This window comes from Polistes dominula, unplaced genomic scaffold (genome assembly GCF_049000335.1).
Source record: "Polistes dominula isolate Pdom_NZ unplaced genomic scaffold, Pdom_raw_medaka contig_11, whole genome shotgun sequence".
Taxonomy (NCBI): domain Eukaryota; kingdom Metazoa; phylum Arthropoda; class Insecta; order Hymenoptera; family Vespidae; genus Polistes; species Polistes dominula.
In genome coordinates, this window is record NW_028301154.1 from 2,673,922 (window position 1) to 2,701,579 (window position 27,658).

Here is a 27,658-nt window from a genome sequence, read left to right on the forward strand (position 1 = left end):
AAGTCGACAAGTAAATTCAGTGTTGATCGTCGTATGTTAAAGTTTTGTTTGCTCGGTTAAGAAACTCGCAAGTTTCTTTTATTCGGTTTAAACTTGTGCTCATCGTCATCCTAAGGGTAGGATACCCATCCTGCATTCATCCTGCATCCATCAAAGTGAGTATATTTTTCTATTAAAAATTTTCTCAATAACTATAGAAATTTTTATATAACAACGATTTATATAATATTATTTTTATTTGTGTTTCAGATCATCGTTGGAATGGTATATATTCACATTTTATTTATTAAATTCATTTAGAAATTCGTTTAACACTAGATTTGTTCACTATTATTTAAAAATTTACAAACGTTGTTTAAATGAAAAAATGGATAGAGGAAAGGAAATTATATTTATGTATATTTCATTACAGCATTAAAAATTACCATATAATTTTAAAAAATATTCTACTTTAAAGTTAATTAAATTTAAATTTTATTAAATTACAATTAATTTAAAATATTTCTATTTTATATATATGTAACAAAAAAGTTTGAAATGAATCAAATTTGCTCAGTCCATAAATCTAGTGTTAATTGAATTAATTGAATGTAATGCAGTTTTATAGTCATTATTTGTGCATTGTCATCGTCATCCTAAGGATAGGAGACCCATTGTACATTCATCAATAAAGATTTAAAGTGAGTATATTTTTTTATTAAATAATTCCTTAAAAATTTTAATGATTTTCTGTAATAGTAATGATATTAATAGTATTGCTTTTTATTTCAGTTTCAGATTGCAATCGTGCACGAATGGCCCATGTGAAGTGACTGGGAGTGAAATTATTGTTCTTGCATTTGACTGCGAGCAATGCAGTCTTTGAATTAGTGCAGTCTAGAATCAGTGATCGGGCGAGTAATAAATTAAAATCAAACGCGAATTAGAATCAGTGTTGCTCGTCGTATAATAAAATTTCGGTTTCGCGATAAGAAACTCATCTATAGTTTCTTATTTTCGTTTATACCGCGTTGTTAGATTCACGCGAGGTGCATTACCATGGTGCAATAGAGCTGCATCTCATTGAAATGCATTGTAAGTATTCATTTTTATTTACATTTTATTCGATTTTATTTTATATGATTTTGGATAATATTCTAGATAACTTATCGTTTTGTTCTATTTTATATTACAGATATAACCATGGATTCTCTTTGTACCAAAGATGTTGGATGAATTCTTCGATGGATCTTCGATGGATCTTCTTCAATGGCAAATCGAGTATCATCTTCCATCGTCAGACTATAATACTTGCTACGAAGTAGGAGTGTTTTGGAGCCATCGCAGAACATCTTAAACTGTGAGTTTTTATTTAAAGTCCCTCCAGTGCTCAATCATGCCGAGGATGAAAGGTCCAAATCGGCACGAGTTACTGGTTGTAATAATTTAAATAAATTATTGACGAGCACATGAGTAATTCCTTTTTAGGAGTTATTCATGAAAATTGTATATTGTATTGTATGTTTTATTATTAGTTCAGGATAGGTTTTCTTGTCTCATCGGTTAAATTCATTTAATTAATAATGCAATTAATAAATGCACTCACTTTTTTATTACGTGTTAAAAGCATGTAATAAATGTCTTACATGCATTACTTCGTACATAGTTTATCTAATCGAGATTAATTTTGATATATCAATATTGTGATATTTTAAATAAATGAGCAAGAAGACAAACTCATTCGCGACGGATAGACTTTGGCAGTTAAGTGGCGGCTCAAAGCCCAGTTCTTTAATTAGAACAGCCATTTAATGAAAAAGTCGTCCGAGGTTTGCAAAAAATATCCATCATCATTGTAGAGTCTTTTAATACATCCTTACCTCGAAACTATAATTGTTTCATATGGGGTAACTTTTTTTTTCATTCGCTTGTTTAAGTCATTATTCACCAAATGACTTGTAGAGTCCTTAGTCGCTTAGATGAATTTTTATTAAAATCTTTTGATATATTTATATATGTGTTAATCATATTTTTTAGATCAGGATTTTCAGCTTCTAATATACTAATCTCCCGTTTCTCCCCCCCATACTTTCTGCGTTCTCATCTATGCATGTGCCCAGGTGTTACACGTATGGGTGAGAAACAGTTAGCGTGGGTTTAGTTTTAGTTTTTTCCCCTATTGGCGGCTGTTATTGTGCTAGTGATTGCACGATGTACTTTACACCTGTGTGTACGTATTAGGTAGTGTGTATTGTACATCGTTTCGCGATATTTTTTATTCATTTAATACATCATTAAATACTCAAAGCACTACTTCCTCATATCACGTTTCTGTATTCTTATATTTATATTAAATATTTCTAATTTGTTTGATAATCTCGTTTGCATAGTATAGTTACTGCATTTATTTGTGGAAACTTTGATATACTTGTATGTTACTAGTATGCTATTATATACTAGTATATACCAGTATTTTTGAATTAGTCATATTTGCAATAATCATTAGCCTTGGCAGTCGATTACAGCAAAACGTACGTATACCCATTAGCATATAAGTTTAGAAAACGTGGTTGAGCTAGGGTGTCGGAGGTGCCCCGGGGCATGCTCTCTAGTTTAGGCTTTTGCACCCTGGTGGTATGTGTGAGAACCGTGGAGTGAGTGGGTGGGTATGTATGGTTTTTCTTAAAATGGGTAAAAATATGGATAATAGGCAGGCAGGTAGCATACTTCTCTGAATGAATGTGAAAACTTTAATTTTAAGTAGGTAGGATCCAGGAAAGGCATTAGACTTCTTACTTCCACTCCGGAGTGGAAATTCCGCCTCCTGGTTTATACAGAATAGTTACAAAATTTGATCATCTCATTCTATATTATGTTTGATTTGTTAATTTATTTTGTGACTATTCTGTGATCTTTATTATGTATCATGATTCAAAGGTATTTGCAACCATTTGAAAAGGCATTTGCATCTACTTCGATTTTATCTCTAACGAGATAGAATCGAATCAAATTCGCAAATTCTTTGATGCATTTGATACTTAGTTTTAAGTATTTCAGGATTAGCACTACGCACTATCGCGATTTCTTTTTACAGCTAGAAATATGTGATATAATTAAATATAATTAATTAATGAAATAAAAGTATTGCAAGAAAATGCATTACATTTATTGCACTATTTATTTCAATTCGGTTTTTTTACTCGACGTTAATAGTGCGAAGTGTTATTAGGTCATCGAGGGAAATTATTATCTGCTTGGACATTCGATTAAATGTTCTCGTGTATGGTCATTAAACTCTAAGTTCATTGATGGTTCACGAGCTAGAAAAGTGAACGCGGAATGTAAATTAATTTTGTAATAATTGAGAACTAGAATCATAACAAAACATGAATTCATTTGCAAAATTAGTATGAGAGATTTTATCTTGCTCGCATGTAGAAAATGTCCAAATAGAGTTTTCAGGGAATGAAGAAAGAAGAGGCTTAATGCTGAAGAGGCCCCCACTTAATTGTGGCTCAAGAGGGCAACTACTGAGGCTATTGAGTTATTTTCAAAGGTTCAACAGCAAGTTCGAACCTTTTGAGAATGACTCTCTAGTCAAATTTTATATTTTATTCTATTATTTTTTTGCTCGTCATTAATTTCTTATTGTAATTGGAGATGATGGTTCATTCCATCTCCTTGGGACACCAAATTCGTGTCTATATCGTCAAAAAGATGCATATGTGTTTAGTTAATTAGAGTCAATAACATTAAAAATTTCCTTACTATTAAATTTTGAAGCTTAATTAACGTTCAGAAAATATTATATTAAAGTAATTTCTCTTTCCTCATTTCGTTTTTAAGATTTTTTACTCTGTAATCGTATTTTATATTAAATTTGTAATTTTTTTTTTTCTATATAATGCAGTTTACAAGTACTTTATTATAATTAATAGATTTTTTTCCTTTTTTCTCTAACTTAATATGTTTATTTTTTTCCTTTTTATATATATATATTTTATTTAAATGTAAAATCACGCGTTTAAATTTAAAATTATTGCAACAGTAGATAGAGATTTGATAAAAATAAATAGATAATTCAATTGAAAAGTGCATCTACGAATTGGACGATTCATATATTAGGCTACTTTATATCACTTGATTGTATGATTAATATAGTTTTCTTCTTGTTGCAGGTGATCATCGTTGGATTTAACAACAAAACCTTTCAGATTTTCTTCTATTTGAATGCCCTAAATGATTAGTTTTTTATTATATGTTTTAATGCATTTCTGAAGGTACACACATGAACACTAAATATTAAATATTATTATTTAATATTCTGTAACGATTATTATTTCAAATATTTATGGAAATGTATCAGAGGTTTTTAATTTTTTTTTGAAATTTTTTATGGTTGGATATAATGAATCTATTTGTCGTCTTGCTTTGCTTTGCAGACGTCCATAATTTTTTTGTACTCTTTTTTCAGCTATATTTTCCATTCAAAAAAAGGTAATAAGGATAATTTTATTCTGTAGTTACGAAGTATGAACAATAGAAAAAAATACTGTACACTATCAAGAATACAGTGTTGTTTGATAGTATTGTACAGTCATCATTTTAAATTCCTACTATCGCCCACTGATGGTTACGGTATTAACTATTATGAATCATGTTAGGAAAGAAGTGCACTTGTAATGTATGTACTTCATCTATGTAATTTTGTAATCTTTGCTTTTTATTATAAAATGTTAGGAAAGTAGTTATCTCAAATATTTTTTTTTGTATAGATTTTATATAATTTGAATATAAATTCTTATTTTATTGATTTTAAAGTAATACTTATTTTGTTCTTTAAAAGATATTTTATATATTTAATGCAAAATGATTTATACCGATTATTGTTATGTAATAAGTGATTCTATGCATATGATAAAAAAGATACATATCGTATCGATTAATTAACCGCGATATTTTATTTCGATATCAATTATCGATTTCATGCTATTTCGAAAATGTTTTTTTAAAATTTTATACCTCAGTAATATTGATGGATTACTTTCCTGTTTCCAAATTGATGTTAAATAATAATATTTAAACGATCATTATGATGATAACAATACAAGGAAAAAAGTGATAATTTTGTAGCGTGAGTAGCGTTAGTAGCGTTGCATGAAAAATAAGTTGTTTTTTTTACGAGCACATTAGATAAAAATGGTTACTTATAGATTTTATATCTTAGATTATTTTATAGATAAATTATGGGGGAGATAACCATTATACAGATATTCTCGTAAATTATTTTATTATTAGTTTGAATCGTGCCCAGTAAGTATATATATGTGCCCATAATTATGAAAGTGGTCTAAGTCATGTATCTCTTGTTTCGAGATATTTCAAGATTTCTATTTGAACATTATATGAATTCTATGTAATATTAAGAAAACAAATATTATTTAACGATTAACGATTTTTGACAATATCGGTTTCAAATTATATTGAATTTATTTAGTTTAAAATAATGTGCTGCATAATAACTAATAACCTCATTTTTTTTTAATTTTGACTTAGACCACTTTCATAATTATGGGCACGTATATGTATGCATGTTAATATATAGTTCCATTTCATTTTAAGTGAAAGTTAAATTTTATATTGGTAATCAGCACCGTACTCGAGTTGCATTTATTATACTTCGCCACATGTATTTATTTTCGCTCATATAATACTTTTACATTCACTTATCAGCACTTGTCTCCGCATTAAGATTTTGATAAGAAAATAAATATGGAAGAGAAAAGAACAAAGAAAGATCTTTCAAAGAAACACAATTCGAGATTAGTTAATTATAGTTTTTAATAAAGTGTTTTTTTTTTTTTTATATGACAATCATTTTATAATTAAATTTTTCGAATACTTTCGAGAGATTAGAAATTGGCATGATGTTTTTTTCCTTTTAGCAAATGATAAGTGAATGATAATTACTTTTTTCTTTGTTGTTTATATTCTTTTTCCTTCAGAGTTTCACAGTAAATAATTACGATATTTTTTTTTAATATATACTTTTTAATACTTATATATATATATATATATATATATATATATATATATATATATATTTTTTTTTTTTTAAAATATTATTTTTAAAATAAATCTTACACTACATTATTATTATTATTATTTTTTTTAAATGCAATTTCATGAATATTAAATTACGTTATATTTTTAAATTAAATTATCTCATTCTACAAAACCTACTCATATGTATACACACACACACACACACGCGCGTTTGTTAGTATCCATTATTTTATAATATCACAATTATTGCGAATTCACTCTGCACTTCTTTTATGTATATATTTCTCAAGAGAATGATACCAATCAGTTTAATTTTGTAATCGTCAATTTTGTAATCTTGGTTAGTAATGAAGACAGTTTAAATGTAAGTGACCCAGTCTTGACTAACAAAATAACAGACAGTAGTTCACTTCAGAGTCATTATGCGACTTACGTTCGAGATATCGAGGAATGTTTCCTTATGTCGTCATAGTTTTTCTATTTTTTTCTTTTTCTTATTATCATTTTAAAAGTCAAGGTAAACGTAAGAGAATAGAATGGAATGTGATAAGATGAGGAGGAAGAGAAGGAGAAATAGTAGGAAGAGGAGGAGGAGGAGGAGAGGAAAAAAGGTTAATGGGGAAAGCAAGAACAGTCACGTTTCTTTTGTGCATTCAAAAAAGTTTTTACGATCATTCAAGTATGATTTCCTTTTACCTTCAATTATGACCATCGATTCGTATACGTGATTTGCATTAATTGTTTCTTCGAGTATATAATATTTCATTAATATTGTTCCATTTTATTTTTTATTATTTTTTTTTCTATTTGGTGTCACGCATAAATTGATTTATCTTATTGAGAATGAATTTCTTTTTATATCATAATCACAGTCGTGTATCATTTTATCATTTTATTTATATCGTTAAAAAAATCTTTATTATTATTATTGAATTTTATGAAGAAAATTGTATTTTTTTTTTCACATTTAGAAAATTGTCTTATCTCTCGTTAACGTCATCTTATCTTTCTAATGGACAGTTTCACACCTGGATGGGAGTATTAATAAAAAAATAACAAAGTGTTATCTTGTTTGCAACAGATGGATTTGTGATAAGCGATATATAGAATTGATCGAATTTTCGTTGAGTTTATACGAACGAAAGTAGAACATTAAATTTACTTGAAGAAGAAGAAGAAGAAGAAGAAGATAAAACAAGATTGTTATCTAAAAGATACTGCTTCAATCATCAAAATACGAAAGTGTATATCACGATTACTTCGATCATTTTGTAACCTTTGAAACAAGATATGTAAAAGGAAAGTAAATAATAAAACGTGTTGAGGGGATGTATAAGAGTACAAAGAAGAAAGTTCTTTGAGAAAAAGAGAGGGAAATTTCTTGAAGGTCTCATTTACCGTTAGTTTCGATTTACGAAATGGTTTTACAGTCGTTCAATCTCATTTCTTCTCGAGACGAAACAACTGTTGCTTGAATTGTGCTGTTTATAAAAACAAAGATTTTATCGTGAACAAAAGTTTATATATATATATTTTTCTTTTTGGCTTGTGAAAAGTGAAGAATTTTTTCTTAATTATTCTACAATATTTAGACAAAATATTTACAAGTTATTAATAAATAATTAATTTGGAATAAACGAATTTTTTCAAGTATTTTAAAATAAACGTTCAAAATTTAGAAGTAAAATGAAAGAATACACAAATTATCTTATACGAATTAAATTTAAATTCGATATTTAAAAAAACTATTGTTACATTTGTTATCTGAAAAGCTATTTGAAAGACTGTAAACAGGTTTTTAAAAATAACCAGACAGTAATATACGTGCAATGTGTTAAACAAAAAAATAAATACGTTTATTGAAAGTACTCAGTGTCAAAGAAGATAAAAGATTGACGTTGACTATATTTTTAAATAAAATATAAAAAGAAAGAAGGAAGGGCTCGATCCCTTATTAGAAATTTGGTTGAAAAGAGAACATGGCAAAAAAAGGTGTTTCAGAAAGTGAACGTAATGAAGTCTTTGAAATCGATGAAGAAACTACAATTACAAGGACAAAATGGCGAAATCTTGTTGCATTTTGGATACTCGGAATGAGTAACAATTATGGTTACGTCGTTATGCTTAGTGCTGCTCATGATATTCTTGCCAGTAGGTTTGGTACTTTGGTAAGTTTATTTTTTAAACAAAGAAGTTTAAGTTTAGTTTCTTCTCATATATTTGCATTTTTTTATTTGAGGGAAAAATTCTTCTGTAATATAAGTAGAGTGAATTAAAGTATTTAAATAATTGTTAATTAATCGATGCAGGTGTCTATTTTTACCTGAAAACACCAAGTATAGGATGTCCTTCAAATTGGCATTTTACCTTCTACGAAAATTCTTTTATTAAATATTGTTTATATGACTTTTCAAACGTTGCACATGTGTGTAGTGCAGTTGAAATGCCAGTCTGAAGGTGAATTTCGAAGAAGAAGGTGCATCAATTTTTTTTTTATTATTATAGAACGAAACAAGTGAAACTAACGGAACAGAAATAACACGAGAAAGAGCATGCAACAGTGTATCAACCGGAGTGATACTTTTAGCTGATATTTTACCATGTTTGGTGATTAAAATAATCGCACCCTTTTTGCCATTTTTCGTTCAGTGAGTATATGATTTTGTTTTTAATTTTATTTTACACATACACGTTACTTAATCCTTGTTATTATTTTATTAAAATATTTTTAAACCATCGTTGGATGGTTCCATAAAGTTATATTTGTTACGAAATAGTTTAAATATAATCCTATAATCGTCAGATAATTTTAATCAACCATTTATCGGATTCTTAAATTATAAATAAATTTATTCTATTTTAATTTTAATCAGATTTTTAAATAACTTTTTTAAAGTAAAAAAAAAAAATAAAACAAAACAAAAATATAATAAAATCAAACAAAATATTTATAAATATTGTGTTAAGAATAAATAAATCTAATTATAAACTTAGCACGTCGATGGAATTTCGGCAATAATTCTAAATCACAATCTGGGTATTACGTTAATTTAATATTCCAAAAAATAATTCTAATCGATATATTCGAATGACGTTAATTACAGTGCTCGAATGGCTACCTGTGTCTTTTTTTCCGCTGCAGGATTTATATTGGTGTCATTGAGCACTACAAAATGGCTCGCCATTATGGGTGTCGTTGCTACATCTATTTCCTCAGGATTGGGTGATGTTACTATGATTAGTTATAGTCATCAATATTCTAAGTAAATTCATTAATATATCAATAGTACATATAATTATTGAAATGACAAGAGATGTTGGTAATTATTTCATTGTTTTATTACAATTAGACAAGTTATTTCAACATGGTCGTCGGGTACTGGAGGTGCTGGTCTTATAGGTTCCCTCTCATACGCGGGTTTAGCAACATGGTTAAAAACATCGGATACTTTGTTATTGATGTTAATTGTACCATGTATCCAAGCTATTACATTTTGGTTCCTTTTGGTTCATCCATCTAATACGAATCATAATTTCGTTAAAAGTAGTACAGGAAGTCAGGATCAAATTATCGAAACACCAACTATAAATTTCAAGGACAAAATACGTTTGATTCCTGGATTATTAAAATACATGATTCCATTAGGACTCGTTTATTTCTTCGAATATTTCATTAATTATGGCCTGGTAATTTGTTTATCTCATCATTTTTAATCATTGATTTATTACGTCTTATTGTTTATCGTTCAAGTAAATAATTTTTATTAAGTTCGTTTGTTCATTCGTGTATTTTATTAATCGTGATGCATTTCTTATTTTTTTTTTTTCATAGTACGAGTTACTTCAATACGATAATATATGGTTGACGTATTATGAGCAATATAGGTGGCTTCAAGTGGACTATCAGATTGGAGTATTCATTTCGAGGTCATCGGTAAATCTAGTTACTTTTAATAAGATCTGGATCATGGCTGTTCTTCAGGTAACAGAATATATTTCACGATGGAATTATATACAACGTGATATTATTATTTGCTTTCTTAATCAGTAATTCAATTTTTTTTTATTTATTAAATTTATTTATTTATTTTTTTCTTTCAAATGATTATTTGAAAGAAATTTTATTTCACATTAATTTTATTTCATTTCAGTTCGTAAACGTCATGATTATACTTTTCGAAGCTATATTTTATTATATTCCTAATTTTTGGATCGTGTTCGCTGTTGTCCTATGGGAAGGTTTTATCGGTGGTAGCGCCTATGTTAATACTTTTTACAGAATGTCAAATGAGGTATATTTATATTTTTTCTACTTAAACATTAATTTAAAAATATTTAATTAACGAATATTACAACCAAAAAAAAGAAGAACAAAAAGAATTTATATTATTTGTAATTTATTTAGGTTCCATTAGCAGTTAGACAAATTTCATTGGGAATAGCAACAATGGCGGACGCTATTGGTATCGCATTTGCTGGTTGGTTGGCAATGCCAGTGCACAATGCAATCTGTGAATTACCAAAACCCATAAGATTGGGTAGCTAGGAACGGATAATTGGAGGATGGTTTCTATGAAAAACTTTATTTAAAAATCGTATTACCAACACACGAGAGAGAGATAGAAAGAATTGTAAATAATTTATTTTTTAGGTTTTTTTGTTTTTTTTTTTAGTCAAATTGACCATCTTTATTTTTTATTTTATCGAACTTAATCGATAAATTTATAGAATTTTGTTTACAAATAATTAGATTTATATATTGTAGTCTTTTAATTTATAATATTAATCTTTTTAATTTATTTTAATACAATGCAAATGTGATAAATCATTGTGATTTATTCTTTGTTGTTGTTGCCATCCACCAAAGTGGATTAATTTTTTGTTAATTTTGTTCTATTTTTCTTTTTTTTAATTAAAATTTTTATTTTAAATATCTTTTTTTTCATGTCTTTTTTTAAATTTAATTTTGTTATTATTGTTTATTTTGTAATTTGATTGAGATATTTTTCATATTTGTCTAGTACAAATATGTATTACTTATACATTAAAAAAGAAAGGTAACAGAAAATTAATTTAATTTTCTTTTTTTTTTGTTGTTGAAATTTTTCTCTCGTTGAAATTTTCATGATAATTTTCGATTGAATTTTTCTCGTATTATATTAAATTTGTTCGTTTATTTATAATTATATAAATTGAGATAATACGACGTATAAGCATTTATAGGATTTTAAGCATTAATACAACGTCGAATTAAAATTATTTCGTTTATTTGATTAATTAATGATTAATATCAATATTAATAATAATTCAGTCGTTTATATGTTCCAAATAAGTATGTGTGTGTATATGTGTGTGTGTGTGTGTATACATTCGGAAGATATTCTATGCTATTTCGATAAACGCAATTATTAATATTATTATAATAAGTATTATTATATTTCACTTAATTAACTATTCGATGACCAAAAATTTCTATTTTATTTTCAATGAATTGGACGCAAGATATAAATGTCGAGTATATCCACATAAAAATTCCCTTTCTATCCAAATTTGTTATAAAAAAAAAAAAAAATACAAATAAAGTATATTCTTGTTACACATAACGATATATATCTATATTGTTTATAATTTTACGGGAACATTAATTTTATTATACAATTTTGCAATTTTTTTTTTGTTTTCCTTTATGCAAGAATGCAATTATTTTACTCGATCATATTTTTTGTTTTGTTATCATTATAATCGGTCATTTTTCGCATCGAACAATATTTAATAATAATCGTACGGATAAAAATCGTTTAAAAAAATATAAATATAAATATAATAAAAAATAGGAACTTCATTAAAACTAATAATGATTCGAACGATCATTTGGGCAAAGTAGGAACTATAATTTGTTACTTTTCGAATAAATACAGACTGATTCAACAACATTGGCGATTGTATAAAACGATATTTTGATTAATAAAATGTTATTTTTTTTTTCTGGTTTTTTTTTTCCTCTTTATATAACATAAATATGACCCACAGTCGTGTTATCGTTTCATTCGCCAAAAATGTTGATCTCATCGTTTCCAAAAGTCGTTGCAATTAATACTTATCTCATCTTATAATTATTTAATAATTAATAAATATATAGCTAATTATTAAATATACACTAATATCTAAAATACGTTTACGTGACATTAATGGGAATAATTTAATTTACGTTTGATTTGATTAATCTTTTGATTTATCGAGTTGAGCATGGTGGATCAATTTCGGTACGGGGTGTTTCAAAATCGCCTTTCCATTTTTCTAGAAGACCACGATCTCTGAAACTTTAACAACAACAAAAATCGATTGTAAATTTGAATCAATTAAAAATAAGGAAATGATAAATAAAAAACACCAGTCTTACCGTTCTAAAATCAATTTTCCAGATTCTTCATACTCTTGTCTTGATAACCACATTTGTTGAAAGGATCCAAGTGAGCTTAGTATTGAACCACCGATCCAAGCACCAAAACGACGTTCACTTGGACTATTGGCGCTGATTATTTTTAATCTCATACTCTGTCAAACAAGTCATAATGAAATAATAAATCCCTTTCAACAAAATAATGATAAATAAATGATTAAATAAATGATCGATTACCGGAGGTGTCTTACTGGCCAGATCTCTATTTAATCTTTCGCTGAATCCTTGCAAACAAGAATTACCTCCAGTTACCACAACGCTGCCGTACAAACTCTTAAAATCAATAATAAATTTGACGATTAGTTAAAATATTTTTCAATCATATTGTTAAAAACATTAATCGATACCTACGGGTCTTATATCCATATCACACATGCCAACACTTGTTGTTACTAATGGACCAACACCTAGAATGCTAGCACCAACACCTTTAACATTACTAGGATCAAACAATGCCTCTGGTATCATCAGTCTTACAGAACCAAAATCGTCGTTATAGCCAGTTGGAAATTCAAAATGTTTCATTGGTAAAGTGTTAGCCATGTCCTCGTCGTAAGGACTGTCGGAAACTTGTAAACAATTCATTTGAAAGTCTTGCAATAATTCGCGTACCATATAAGTTAACCAGGAAGTTGTTGGTTGGGGTCCAGGTCTTCTTGTCCAACGTGGTGGATCTCTTTCTCTAACCACATCTAAAGAAAAAATATAATTAATGATTAATTAATATAATCATTAGTATGGTATTAGAAAATATAATGAAGTTTATTTACCTTTGCTAGCGACAAGAGATGCAGGTACCAATTCGATATCTTTTTCTTCAAAAAATTGTCTACATTGCATCGTAATAAAATCACCCCCAAAGGACTCTTAACAATTCCCTGTGTTATAACATAACCATCGTGAACCGGTACAGCACTCGTATGGGTTGCACCACTGTCGACAACCATTGCTGTTGATCTTCCATTAGCGTATGCAGCTAAAACTGCATTCTTACAAATGTACATTGCTGGAACGTTGAACTTCTCGAACATTAATTCTAAAAGTTTTTCTCGTTTCAATCTCGTATTCCAAGGACACTCCGTCATCAAGATTGGATGATGTTCTGGTAATGCGTGAAGACGTTGCTTGTAGGTGTACTCGGTTAAACGTTCGAACATGTCCCAATCTTCGACCATTCCATCTTTCATCATGCTGACCATTTCCATATCTTATAAAATAAGATATTTATTAATTATATGATATTTCATTTATTTATTTATTTAATTACAAATTAAAAATCTAAATGTGAATGTATGATAAATAAATGTTAATTAAATCTACTTTCCACTCTCATCTAGATGATAATTAAATTTGAATATAATTGATAAATAAATAAATAAATAAATAAACATAAAAAGAAGGGGTAGGGGGTGGATAGAGGACATTTACCCTTTTTACGGACTTGAATGGCGGTGACGTCGATGTTGTAATGTTTTCTAACAGTATGATTACATTCCGGTGAATCAACGGGATCCTCCCATACGCCAAGATTCGTTGGGATTTCAGCCTTTGGTGTATCCTCACCGCCATATCCAACGCGTAGGCTCTGATGTCCAACGTCGAAAATAATAGCACCTACCTCGTCTAATAACAATGAAAGAAGAAATGATTTTACGATATGTAAGTGTGTGTGGGGTGGGGGTGTATGTTTGTGGTATTATTAATGTAAAAAATTCATGATAATCCAAGTGTATTAGAAAAATACAGAAGAGCTTGCACTACTCACCACCACCGTAGACACCACCGCTCATAGTATCTGCCAGGAGGTATGGTTTCGCGCATGCTCAATCAAATTCCTTCCATGGTGCGCCTCCATACTGGGGGAAAAGCTTTTCATTATTATTCCTGCCTGGATCCATTCGATAGAACCGACCAACCAACCAACCAACCCCGACCTTCTCTTTCATTTTATGTATATATCCTTAACTTCCACTCGAATATCTTATACTTTATTTTATAGAAAATTATAATATTTGATTACTTTAGGAATGCATTTTTTCATGTAATTTTCTTTTGCTTGTTAATAATAATATTTTTTTTAATTATTTACGATTTGTTAATAGTTGTAAAATGATCTATTATATGAATGTATAATATTAATAGAGATTAATCAGAGAGTAATCGAATATTTCATATTTAATGATTTAATAATAATAATAATAATATATCTAATATATCTATATTCTTTTGGCTGGGATTATTTATGGAAGTATTAAAAAAATAGGATTGGGTTTAAGGGTTTTCAATAGAAACGTTATCAATATGGAATTAGTGTTGTATATTTTACAAAGTAAATAGAATATAAACAATCTAAAGTTATCTAAAACACAATAGTACGAATTTCGTGGTAAATTATTTCATGTGTCATAAAGTAGACGATATATCAACAGGGCGAGTCTCTCTCTCTCTCTCTCTCTCTCTCTTTCTCTCTCTCTCTCTCTTTTTCTCTTATTTGACTCGCGTCACCTAAATTCGAGAGTCGAAATAACGAGTACGACTGAAAAATGATTGATCGTTCACATTGTCGAGCGAACGAACGATTATTTTACTTATTAGATACGTTTTTTTTTCGCAAACTGATTCTCAAGATGACAACACATATTTAATACATATGTATTTTTTTTTCTTATTTTTTTATCTTTTTTTTTTTTATATATATCCGAAGGCTGCTGCTTCTGCTTTGCGTCATATTATATTTTTATTTCATTTTTATTTTATCTTTTTTTTTCTTTTTTATTTTTTATTCTTTAATATTAATATTTATTTTATTTTATTTTTTTTATTTTTCTTATATACTCGCAATGAAACTTCGCATTTGTTTTTATTTTGTTTACAACGCCGGGTCCGCCACCGATAAAATGAAATCGTCGACGGCGAGCAAATTATACATTTCGAACACGATATACTTTTACATATTTATTTGTTTATTCTTTAAATATTATTAGTATCTTTCTTTCTTGTTTTTCTTTCTTTTTAATCGTTGCTTAAGATTCGTGCGTATATCATTCGTTTAATTTACATTTCCTTTCTTTTTTCTTTTGCCACAACACGTCGAGGGTAAGAAATAAAAAAAAATAAAAAAAAAATAAAATTACGAATTCAACGCGATCCCGAGTTTTTTACTTTCGTTTTTTTTAAATTTTTATTTTAACTTTAATTCCCTCTCTTTCACTCGCAATCTTTTTCTCTCTTTTTTAGTTATTGTTTTTTTATTTCATTTTTCTTCGTCTTCTTTCGTAGGATACCTTCGTACGACACTGTGCTCTGTTTTTTCTTTTTACATACATACGTAAATAACGTGAACGAATCTCATCATTTCTAAGGAGAATTTGTCTCGATGTCTCTCTCATTCTCTTTCTTTCTCTCTCTCTTTCTCTCTCTCTTGTTCTTTTTCTCTCTGTCTTTATTTTGTTTTATTTTCTCTCTTCTGAATTTCTAATTGGAAGACGAACACGTAAATACGGAATAAAAGTTAGCTCGTTGCTCGTGTATTATTTATTTATTTATTTATTATTATTATTGTTATTATTATTATTATTATTATTAATAATATTATTATCATTATTATTATTATTATTATTATTATTCTTACTTTTTGTTAATACGAATAACATATATGTAAATACGTACGACGTGGGTGTAGAAAAATCCAAAGGAAGGAACTTGGACGAGTCTGATTTGGCGGACTCGTCGTGATTTGCGGACTCGTGAATGTCTCTCGAGGAACATCGAAGACAAATATACATACACACATGCACACGCACGCGCACACACACACATACATACATACATACGCATACACTTATATATGCATGTATTTATGCGTACGCAGTTTTAATTTATACACGTATGTATATAATAATTTTACTCTTGAGAGAGTTGCTGTTCGTTTTTATTTTTTTTAAATCTTTTTTTTTTGTTCATTTTGGCACGGGTTATTAGCTTATTTTTTCGTGTTATTTGTTTAAAAATTTGTTATCTTTTTTAATCATTACTTTTCACAAAATTATCGTTTCTTTTTCTCGATCGTGATGGTTCATATAATTATTAATTATCATTTTTATAAGACGGAGACGCGTTAAAATGAAAAAATGGCAGTTTAGAGCACACATGGTTGTTGAAGTTTAAGACGAGACGATGTTTTTGCTTCTGCTTTTGTTTTGTTGATAATAATACAGTCGGGCGCATTCTATGAGCGAGTTGTTTGAGGAACGCCGAGTAAGATTCGTCAAAGATCATCAAAACGGTGGGTAGGTGGACAGGGGATGGGGGTAGGGGTGGAGGTAGAAGGCAGATAATTAATTAACGAGTGTCCTGATTAATTAACAACAGACGGACCCTAGCTCACATCGATATAATTAATTGTTAAAGTGCGACGAAGAGAGTAAAGGTAATACGATTGGACTCTGTTTCGGTTTTGTTTGTTTGTTTGTTTGTTTGTTCGTTCTTGCTGTTGTATCGTTAAGGGGGTTTTTGAATTAGCATAGCTTGAGAGATTTTTTTTTTTTTTTTTTTTTTTTAGGTGTCTCTTCTTCGTTTAAGCGTTCTCGAACGTATGAGATTTACGTTACGGGTTTTTGTTTTTTGTTTTTTTTTTTCATTTATTATATTTACACCGCGATTACGAAGTCACGGACATTTCGTTGGCTGCAGTGACCACGGTCAAGGTCGCACTCCGCTTCGCTTAACTCAAACGCGTCGGAGAAGCCCGAGGGTGGGTCCAACTTGGGGACGAACAGGTTTCCTGATCCGTCACGCTCCTGGTCCCGATTGGTACAGGGATTGCTCGACTGGTGCTTGGGATTGCCAATCCCGGTGATTGGCCCGAAGTTGGTACGGGTCTCCTCGCTGGGATGACGCGCCAACCGTAACATCCTATGTTTTTTACAAATGATAATTTCAATGGAAAAAACCTTCACCACTTACAAAATAAACGATCCATCTAATAATATTACGGAGATGAAAATAATTTGATGATTTTGTTTAACTTACTTGGGTCTTCCCCTTCCAGGAAACGATTTTCTCTCAAGAATCGGTGAGGGTTCTGTAGACGTGCTAGATTCTGGTCCATGGTACAAGAAGTCTAAAACAGACGACAATACGCGTTTATTTTGAATAATTTGTTTAAAAATTACATTCACTGAATATCTACGTTTTTATTTTTCTTTTTATTCATTTTTATCAAATAACGAACGAAGTGCGTACCACGCTTAATTCTAACACACGGAAAACATGGGAGAAAGGTAAATATACGTGGGTGCTGTAAGTGCGTTAGGATCTTAAATCCAAGTTTTAAATTTTGATAACTTTGGATATATAACTATTTGGACGATCGACCTGGTTTTGAATTAATTGTGAGAATAGCAAAAAACAATCAGAGAAAAATAAAAGAGAGAGAGAGAGAGAACTAGATAAAGAAAGATCAACAGAATTCAATCCAAGTGAATGAGATAGAATTAGATAAATAGATAAATAGATATATAGATAGATACACAAAGAAATAAAGTAGAAAAGAAAGAAAAAAAAAACTAAAAGAGGTAGAGAAAAAAATGATAAACTGCATACTGTGGACACGCGAATCGGCGGCAGATGCCGAATGGTGCGAATCGACGAGATGATTGGAAGACTCGGTTCGGCTGCTGGTCCCGACTTCCGTGTCGCTGTCCGAGCCCAGGGTGTCGTATTCCTCCGACTCGGACTTGCCCTGACTGACCTTGTGCGTTTTGTGCAAGGGTGCAGAGGACGAACGGCCTCCGCGTACCTTAGTGTACCGGTTGCAATCCGACTGCAATCAGACGGAATTTTGTGGTTTCGATGAATGGAACTTCGCACGAGATTTTTAACGAGGAGGACACGCTACACCGAGAAAAATGAGCCCCTTTCATCCCTCCCCACATTTATCTAACGTGTCCATCATCTTTCTCTATGTTTGCTGATGTTTTAGCTGATAGTTAATTTCGAACGAATTTTCGGAGTTACACTGCTATCCATTTCCTTCATCCTTTTAAGATCAAACAACACACGACAGTTCCTCATAGAATTTAGATCGTATTTACGTAAATACATCTCAAAGTTTACCCAATTGAATCGTATAGAGTGAATGAATGATCTCTAGATCAGGGCCACTGTAATTCGATTTTCCGTTAACTTCTTAGAGGAGTTCTGCATGAAACTACGTCGTCAGCGATAAAGAGAGGGTTAAAGAGAGTAAGTTAGTGAGATAGAGAGAGATAGATTGAGAGGATGAGAGGTAGAATGTAACTCTCTGATATTGATTTTAATTTCGAGCGTCGAGAAGATGATGAAGAAGAACGAAATTCGACAGTGAAAGAATGAATGAAAGTGAGAAACAATAAAACCCCCACCCTAGGCTAACTCTTGAGGTTTAACTTTAAAGGTGTGTTCAAAAATAGAATAGAATAGAATAGAAGTGATCCCTCGAGTGGCACTGATCTAGATTCTTAGGAATATTCCTATTTCCCCTTGTCCCCGTGTCCTCCCTTCTATTTTTCGTTACTTTTCAACGTTGGTCAAAGAATGATAGATGCTTTTTTTTGGGATCGCAAAATGACGGAATCGGAGAGCTTGTCGATGTGATAGAGTGTTGTCGGTGTTGCGTTTCCTCGTTAACGGACTAATCAGGACATCTGCGAAAACGAAGCAAGGTGGGACCAGCAGTCGGCAACGATCGTTGAATTTTGTTTCTTTGACTTCTTTTAGGCTCGTTTATAACCTCTAATCTCTACTGTTCACGAATCTATTTCTTTGTTATACGAAACTTAAGAGATTTAAGCAGATAGTAGCTTTTGGTCTGCTCGTCCTGACACGTATAGCAATAAGAAAAGTAAAATGAAAATAAAAAAAGGAAGGTATAAAGAAAAGAAAAGAAAAGAAAAGAAAGGTTTACAAAGTCAGGTCAGACTTTGTTGGTGAAAGCTGCGCTGCAGTTAGTGTGTCCATGCATGCAATCATATTTTAAGCAATCATTTCTTCATTTTCCTAATACTAAAATCTTGAGCATATTTGATTAAATCGGATTCGAATTGATCGTCCGATTAGCAAAAGTAAAAATAATGGAAAAATAAGATGGAGCACTTTTTTTAATCTCTTGGGACGCATTAATTTTTTTTGGGTTTGTTTTTGTATACATGCAGTGTGCATTGTGTGTGGATCGCGCGGGTGTGGTACGATGATGACTCGGTGATTTTATTTTTAAGATGCATGATGGTGATGAACGAACGAAAAGTAACGATTAGGTGGGTGGTGGTGATGGTGATGATAGGTGAAATCAATGAGAATCAGACGATACCTCTCTTAATTGTAGTGTATCAGCTGTTGACAGCCGTGGATCGTGATAAACGAAGGTTTGAAGTGGTGCTGCCGAGTTGCAACGACTGTCACCTCCTGCGGGAACACTTTCTTCCAATTGGAATGTTGCATACGGATAGATATCCTCTGAATATTCTATAAATCGTTAGAAAATTGATTACAATTTCTACAAAGTAGAATATTGTACGAGTTAATTTAACATTATTTTCTGTTAACTTACCTGGAATTTTTTCTAACGTAGCCATCTCGCGTATAGGAGAACGCAAAGGTTTTCTCACGGTAGCATAATATTGTTCACGTTGTTCCATATTCTGTTTATTGTCCAATGCCGCAGCAGTTTGTGCATCGTGTAAACTACCCATGTCACCCATGAAAGAACCTACGATAGATACTAAAAATTAAACGATGCGCTTGTTCTCGTTATATTTATTACGTATTGGAAACGTGATGTACTTACGTTTGCGAAAACAGTAAAAGACAGCACCAGCAGCAGCGATAACAGCCAAAGAACTCAGTACCAGAGGAACGATCAATTTTAGGTCAGAGTATACCGATGTATGTTGTGGTATAAAATGATCGATTTCGATTGTTGCTATGGTTGAACTAACGTGTAGTTGTAGGGTAGTCACTTTGTATTCGACTACGGAGGAACCAGCATTGTTGTGTGCGCGTATACGAATATCGTAAGTCGTACCAGGTAATAATTCGCTCAGAGTGTAAGTTTTTTGTACCTTCGTAAAAGAAAATCACAAAGGGTTTAGGTAAATCCCTAGGGGATATAAGAAAAAAAAAGAAAATGAAAATGTACCTCGATGTTGCTAGAAACCAATGTCCAAGTGTCATCTCCGTTCTTTCGAAACTCTAACTCGAAGTAAGTTATTGGACAACCACCGTCGTTCCAGGTATTGAGATGTAGCGTGATCCAGGATACGTTGACGGTTATAAACTTGTCAGCACTACCTGGCGAATCTTCCGGCTTAGAACCTTCAGTTCTGGCTTTAACAATTTCGCTAGGCGAGCCCATGCCAATTAGATTGTAAGCCGTCAGATACATCTGGTAATCATTGCCGCACCAAAGACGAGACAGTACAAAGCTGCTCATCTTATGGGACACTTTGACCTCTTCCCATTCACCGGATTCTCGTTTATAATGGAGGATGTAGCCCCTTATCATAGAACCCCCATCGTCGCCGTTTTTCCACTGAACGTTTATCGAATTACTTGTCGCGCTGATGGCGTGTAAAAGTGGTGCTGCCGGTGGAACTGGGAAAGAAAATGAAAAAAAAAGTAAAAAGAAAAATGAAAGAGAGAGAGAGAAAGAGAATATAAGTAGCAAAGGAAAGAAAAGGTAAAGAAAATAACAGAGACGCATAGAAGACCTTAAATGACGCGAATCCGATTGAATTTCTATAGCGTGAGTGTTAAGGGTCTCTTTCTCTTTAACCGAAAATTCGATTTTCTAAACGAAGGAAAAGTCGAAGAAGAAGAAGAAAAAAAAAAGGTTAGCTAGCTTTTAATGGCCCTGCCCTCCCCTTCCCACCGTATCTTCTTTATTCGAGGCAAAAGTTCATTTTAATTTTCTTTACCGAGATCTAATTTATTAACTCGCTCGAGTAGAAGATGTTAAAGGACTTGGCACGTGACCAACCCCTAGGTTAACTTTGTTAAACAACGATAATGAGAGACTGGCATAAAAGAAAACTTCGTTCTATGTTATAATATAAGTATATACATATATACTCGTATATATTTATGTAGATATAGATATATACCTTGTACAATTAAACGATGAGTTATTTGATCAGAACCATGACGATTTTCGACGAAACAAGTGTAATTCCCGCTGTCCTCTCTGTGCAAATCCGTTATCTGTAAGGAACCATCTTGTATCATGGATATTCTCGCTGATGGTTTAACCATTTGACCCCATTGTTTCCAGGTCACCGAAGGTTCCGGCTTGCCAACACTTTGACAAGGCAACGTGACATCTCGTTTCCACGGTATTACGAAGGCCATACCGAAAGCGTAAATTGCAGCTCGTACTGCAAACATTGAAACGCATTCTATTAACTTATTTTTCCTTTCTTTTTTTTTTTTTCAAGATATATCATAAAAAGTAATCAACGTGTATTAATCCTATATATCGAGTAAGATAAAAAAAAAATGGAAAACAAATTTAAAAAAGATCTATTACCTTCGAGAGATGGGGAAACGGTAATAACCGGTGTCTTTGGTCCCTCGCCAACCGACGTGATTGCAGCTATACTGAACTCATATTGATTCCTTTTATGCAAATTTTCAGCTAGGAAACTAGTTTGATGAGCTGAAATAGATCGTTTAAACCACTTGCTGTCAGACCCAAGGCTACGGATATGAAGGTTGTAGGAAGTTATGTTGCCGTTGCTCTTCAGTGGTGGTAACCAAGAGACGATGATAGATGTTGCTGAACTAGCTACAGCTTTTACACCGGCTGGGACTTCGGGAAAGTCTTCTTCGGTGACACAGTAAAGTGGTGCCGAGGCAACACCATCACCAGCTCTGGTAAAGGTCAATACTTGGATAGAATAATTTGTGTATTTTTCCAATCCATGTATCACCACGGTTAATGCAGTTGTTATCTTCATTTCCGATTTGCTCGATTCCGTCATACTATCCATGTTCTCCCACATCACTTTGTAACCCTTCAGAATGCCATTCAAACTCGAATCCGGGGGTGGATCCCATGAGACTTGCAACGATTGCGAGGACAATGCCGTACACCTTACATCCGTTGGTGGACTACTTGGTACTGAAAAATAATAAATCATCGTTTTTTCTTTTCCCTTCATTTTTCAATGTTTTTTTCTTTTTTTCTACGAACAAATGTAATATACGAGTTCAACCGGAGTTATCTGATAAACGTGCTCTTTCTCTCTTTATTTTTTTATTTCTTTTTTTTATTACGAATACGCGTAAAACTTTTCAATCTCGATTCCTTGCTTGCTTGCTTGCTTACTTATTATTAGGCCCTTATTATTTTTACTGATATTTTCCTTTAGTTTCCTGATATATTTTCTTTTTTGCTTTTTTTTTCCTCGTTTCACTCAAGTCAGTTTTTTTTTGTTTCTCTTCGTATATTTCTCTAGAAAATCTAACCTAGGAAATGGTTAATGTACGCAAAGTAGGTACGGGGATTGGCTTTAACCAAAAGGTGGAATGTTTATCCAACCTGGACTGGATGAAAGAACGAAAAGTACTCGAGAAATTTAAGCGGCGTATCGCATTCAACCTTGTGCCACGGATTAAAGAAAAGTTATTTGCAAGTGGATCACTCGATCTCTCTCTCTCTCTTACTCTTACTCCTTACTCTTTTCTCTTTACTTTTTTTTCTATTTATTTTTTTTTTTGTTTTATCTCTTTCTCTTTCTCTTTATCTTTCTGTGGCGCGTGCAGCCGGCCGTTTCACCCAGCGGTTTGAATTTATTATTTAGCTGAGAGCGTCAGTCGACAGAGAGAGAGAGATAGAGAGTTAGTGAGGGTGGGTGGGTGGTTTGTATGCATTACGAGACTCGCGATAGGCTTCGAAAAGAAAAAAAAAATAGAAAGAAAAAACGTTAGCATTATTCTTTTCTCCATGAATCTTTGAAACCACTCGAATTATCAATGAAAATAAAATGGTCTAGACGAGTGAAATTTATTTTTCCTATTTTCTTGTTTATTTTTTTCTTTTCTTTCTTTTCCATAAAAAATGAAAGATTTTACTTTTTTTTATTTATTTATTTTTTTATTAAACGATACCATTAAATAATAAATAAAATAATAATTACAATAACAATAACAATGCATGCAATTAAATACTTACCATCTTCCAAAGTTGTAGCTACGACTTCTGATGTAACAGGTCCTTGTCCTAAATGATTGTAAGCTTGTACAACTACGCTGTATCTTGTGAATTTTTTTAAATTCGTCAATTGATATTGACGACCTGGAAGGGAGGTCCTTGCCAAACCTAACGCAACGCTTGCTGTAGAAATTCGTCTTTCTACAGTCTTGTAAGTGTATTGTTCAGCTGCCAAACTAAATTGAAGAAGATACCTTAAATATTTTTTCTATTATATTAATTGCATACAAAATATTATAAAATAGAAAACAAATGAATAATTTCACTGATAAATTGTTTGAAATAAACTCAGTTATTTTTTTTTCTTTTATAAATCATTTTTTGAATAGATCCATTTTTCATAATGAGTTGTTAATAATAAAAATAATAATATATATGATGAATTTAGTTAAGTTGGATAATATAATACTAGATAATATAATATAACAAAAATAATATGATTTCTATCATGATTACCGGTGCTCCTTATATCCAACGTGATAACCGAGAATTTCCCCATTCCATAAATCATGTTCAGGTGGATCCCAGGTGACGTTAAACTCGGTCGAGCTGACGGGTTCAACCTTTAGGTTTCTCGGAGGACCTCCTGGCTTTTCCCCATCTGTCGTCGCGTCTAAAATCTGAAAGGTACCAGAGGGGGCATTCGATAAGCCATGTTAAGGATTAAAGGACGTGTCTTCGTCCTGTCATAATTAAAAGCACATCTAACGCATCTCTAAACTAGTTGAGTTGTTGACTCTGATAAATAATTTTGTATTAAACAAAAATAAAGAATTTAGGGTGCTTCGAATTGTTACGATTAATTGATTTAAATATTACAAATAATAATAATAATAATAAAATAAAATTTGACGATGCTTACGTCGCTAGCTTGACTCCTGCCGAGTTCATTTTCTGCATAAACCCGAAATTGATAGGTGACTGCTGGTCTAAGGCCGCTCACGTGACCAGAAGCTCTGGCTCCTGGCACCGTTGTATGAAAGGTGTGATCGTGCCAGACTTCTGAAAAAAAAAAGAGAAAAATCGATCGTTCGAGGAAAGGGGAAATCTCGATCGTGATTGGATAGATTCGAATGAAAAGAGCTTTATACTCGCCGGAGTCCGTCTTGTACTCGATAATGTATTGAGTAATCGGGCTGTTGCCATCTTGACTAGTAGTCCATCCAATTTTGATATAACGACTTCCTTTTTCCATTACGTGAAGGTTACGAGGGAAATCCGGTGGTTCTATTTAGGGTTGAAAATAAAAACAAAAAATGATTTTTAACGAGCCCTATTAATAATTTTTTATAATCAGTAATTTCAATAATATATTTTAATATTATTTTATAATTGTAACTATATGTTTAATCAAATAAGTGAGCTGTTGTTTTCTAGTCAACACTTTATCTACGTTAAAATTTAATTACATTAAAGGTTACTATTAATTAATAATAATTTGATAATGAGTTACAGGTGTGTATTTCGGTATGCTTTTAACGTAAAATATTCATTGTAATAATTAACCACCGAATAGAAAAATTATAGAACATATTTGTATTTTTTTTAATTTTATTTTATTAATACGAAAATTAGGATGTTTATATATATATATATGTATTTATAATTTGGTATAAATGATCTATTTCTTTCTGTATAATTAAAGTGTAAAATGTACGGATAATAATTATCGTATGTAGAATTTAATTAAATTGATAGGTACCATTAATTATTATTATTAAACTAATAACTATAACAATTTTCGTTCGAAAGACATATCGTATTTTATAGATAATATTCAATTTCGTGTTTAATCATTTGATTTATTTTCACGTTTGTTTGAAACATACGGAGTTACATTTTGTTGAAATATTTTATATTTACATTATTTTAAATCAAATCAAAAAGATAATTAATAATCCTGTCGTAGTTGGTTTTAAAATTTGAAAAATGAACCCCTCTCGTCGTTTACACATGCGAGCATACGTTGATATAGAAAAAACTGAAAAAAAACCCTTCTGACAAAGAAATATCTTATGTTAGATTAATTAGATTTTGTATTCCTTTTTTTTCTTTTTTTTCTTAATGAGTTATCATATCTTTTGTTTTAGATATGAAAACGATGCGTATCTATTATTTCCACGTTCGTTTCAAATTAACGATGTCTCCCTGTGGACCGGTTATTAACGTTACGATCGATCATATATATATATATATATATATATATATATATATATATGTATTCTCGTATTATACTTTCACATTCTCACACATATATACCATATACGTGTTGTGTATAATAATTAAAAATGTCGCCGAAGGCAATGCTAATCGATTCATGAATTCACAAATATTCGTTTGGAAAGATAATTATTATTGAGAGAAGCGAACTCATATGAGAAAGAATTGACTTTTAAATAACATATACCGAGTGTACACTTTGAATATATACAGGGTGATCTGTAACTGGTGGTACAAGCGAAAAGGGAGGAGTGATTCTACATAAAAAAAATACATCGAAAATATAGAATAAAAATTATTCGTTTGAGGCTTTGTTTTCGAGAAAATTGACTTTGAATTTGCGCAAAGTACGCGTGCACTTGATCATGTCTCGTTATAACGGACGTACGAAGTTTTCGGAAATACCCTTCGAACTTTTCGAAAATACCCTACGAACTTATCAGATCAAGTAGACGCATACTGTGCAAAAATTCAGAGTCAATTTTCTCGAAAACAAAGCCTTAAACGAAAAATTTTAATTCTATATTTTCGATTAACAACTTTTTCATGTTGAATCACTCCCTTCTCGCTTGTACCACCAGTTACAGATCACCCTGTATAGATTTATTATGTCATAATAATTAAAAAAAAAAAAAAAAGAAAACATAATTCTATATATAAATAATATAACAATTTAAAACAACGATCGGTTTCTTTTCTTTTTTTTTTTTTTATAATTCACATTTAGCATGAGTATAAAATTGCTGGTTTTTCTTTTCATAGGAATAATAATAAATAAATCAAAAATAATTGAAATAGAAAATATTTTGGTATTCCTCACCCTGTATATAAAGATGAATAGTACTTTGATCTCGACCATAAGCGTTGCTGGCAATGCAAAGATATTTGCCACTATCCTCTCTGCTGGTGCTAGCAAAACCAAGGACACTGATAAGACCATCGGTGATGTTCTCTTCTTTGAGGGTGTAACGATAATCAGAAAGTGCTGGTTCTATTTGTAGACCACCCTTTCGCCAGATTATCTTTAAGGGATGATCGCCTTTAGCTTCGCAACGTAGGGACGCATTTGAGCCCAGTCTTGCCGTTTGATTACGATGTTTTTCCACGAAGTGTGCAGGAACTATAGTTTATTTTTTGGGGGGGGGGGTTTGTTCATATATTTGTTAAAAAAAAAAAGAAAAAATTATCTTGTGTTTAATCTCACCATTGACAGTCAAGTAGACAACCTTGCTCAAACCAGCACCAATACCATTGAGTGCTTCGCATAAATAAAATCCTTCGTGATCCTCTTGTACTCTGCCAAAGACGAGTGAACCGTTCGAATGTATTCGTAGATCTTGCGTGTGTTCGTGACTCGCTATGTCATAGTAATTGCCAGGTTTTTTTCCAGTTGCTCTACGCCATGTTATTGCAGGTGGTGGAAATCCTTCGGCGTGACAATGCAATACCACTCTTGACATTCCTTCGGATGCACGAACGTCTTGCGGTTCCATTACCCATCGTGGTGGTACTAATTTTGATTAAATGAATAAACGAAAAAAAAAAACAAAAAGAAAAGAAACAAAAAATATTATGTTAATCGATTAGATCGAAAGATCACTAGGGAAACGTGAGGTTTTGCAAAAATTCATTATTTGTTTATTTTTTACCCTTTATAACGTCATTTCGTTATCATTATTGTTATC

At 31.2% G+C, this 27,658-nt stretch overlaps 3 protein-coding genes across 14 annotated transcripts in view; 1 reads left to right on the forward strand and 2 right to left on the reverse strand.

Moving 5' to 3' along the window:
* Positions 1-5,275: 5,275 nt before the first annotated feature.
* On the forward strand, positions 5,276-11,455 carry Cln3 (CLN3 lysosomal/endosomal transmembrane protein, battenin). Of its 2 annotated transcripts, none has more exons than XM_089178474.1 (8): positions 5,276-5,292; positions 7,127-8,213; positions 8,551-8,693; positions 9,150-9,308; positions 9,396-9,732; positions 9,878-10,027; positions 10,197-10,337; positions 10,451-11,455. In XM_089178474.1, exons 2-8 carry the CDS (start codon positions 8,025-8,027, stop codon positions 10,589-10,591), a joined length of 1,260 nt encoding a protein of 419 aa, XP_089034600.1. In that variant the 5' UTR covers positions 5,276-5,292; positions 7,127-8,024; the 3' UTR covers positions 10,592-11,455. The 2 variants fall into 2 exon arrangements, with proteins under 2 accessions (XP_089034600.1, XP_089034599.1); XM_089178473.1 differs by lacking the exon at positions 5,276-5,292 and adding an exon at positions 6,129-6,724.
* LOC107071975 (actin-like protein 6B) lies at positions 11,296-14,419 on the reverse strand. The gene is given in 8 exon segments (XM_015331488.2): positions 11,296-12,365; positions 12,446-12,600; positions 12,683-12,778; positions 12,857-13,197; positions 13,276-13,365; positions 13,368-13,712; positions 13,934-14,128; positions 14,271-14,419. Coding segments are annotated over 8 exon segments (1,335 nt in total). The 5' UTR covers positions 14,296-14,419; the 3' UTR covers positions 11,296-12,277.
* A 386-nt stretch (positions 14,420-14,805) lies between these two features.
* The window catches only part of LOC107071973 (cell adhesion molecule Dscam2), a 191,048-nt gene continuing 178,195 nt past the window's right edge, over positions 14,806-27,658 (reverse strand). For 7 of the 11 annotated variants that reach the window (XM_015331475.2, XM_089178704.1, XM_015331477.2 and 4 more), the window contains 15 exons: positions 27,178-27,483; positions 26,794-27,093; positions 24,849-24,980; positions 24,616-24,755; positions 24,210-24,373; positions 23,715-23,947; positions 22,068-22,661; positions 21,646-21,915; positions 20,682-21,136; positions 20,331-20,604; positions 20,094-20,264; positions 19,854-20,008; positions 18,110-18,329; positions 17,537-17,627; positions 14,806-17,419 (listed from right to left, as the gene is read on the reverse strand). In XM_015331475.2, the coding sequence (XP_015186961.1) occupies positions 17,155-17,419; positions 17,537-17,627; positions 18,110-18,329; positions 19,854-20,008; positions 20,094-20,264; positions 20,331-20,604; positions 20,682-21,136; positions 21,646-21,915; positions 22,068-22,661; positions 23,715-23,947; positions 24,210-24,373; positions 24,616-24,755; positions 24,849-24,980; positions 26,794-27,093; positions 27,178-27,483 (3,770 nt within the window). In that variant the 3' untranslated portion in view covers positions 14,806-17,154. The remainder of the gene's footprint in view (positions 17,420-17,536; positions 17,628-18,109; positions 18,330-19,853; positions 20,009-20,093; positions 20,265-20,330; positions 20,605-20,681; positions 21,137-21,645; positions 21,916-22,067; positions 22,662-23,714; positions 23,948-24,209; positions 24,374-24,615; positions 24,756-24,848; positions 24,981-26,793; positions 27,094-27,177; positions 27,484-27,658) is intronic. The other 4 variants (XM_089178702.1, XM_089178701.1, XM_089178703.1 and 1 more) reach the window with 4 other exon arrangements.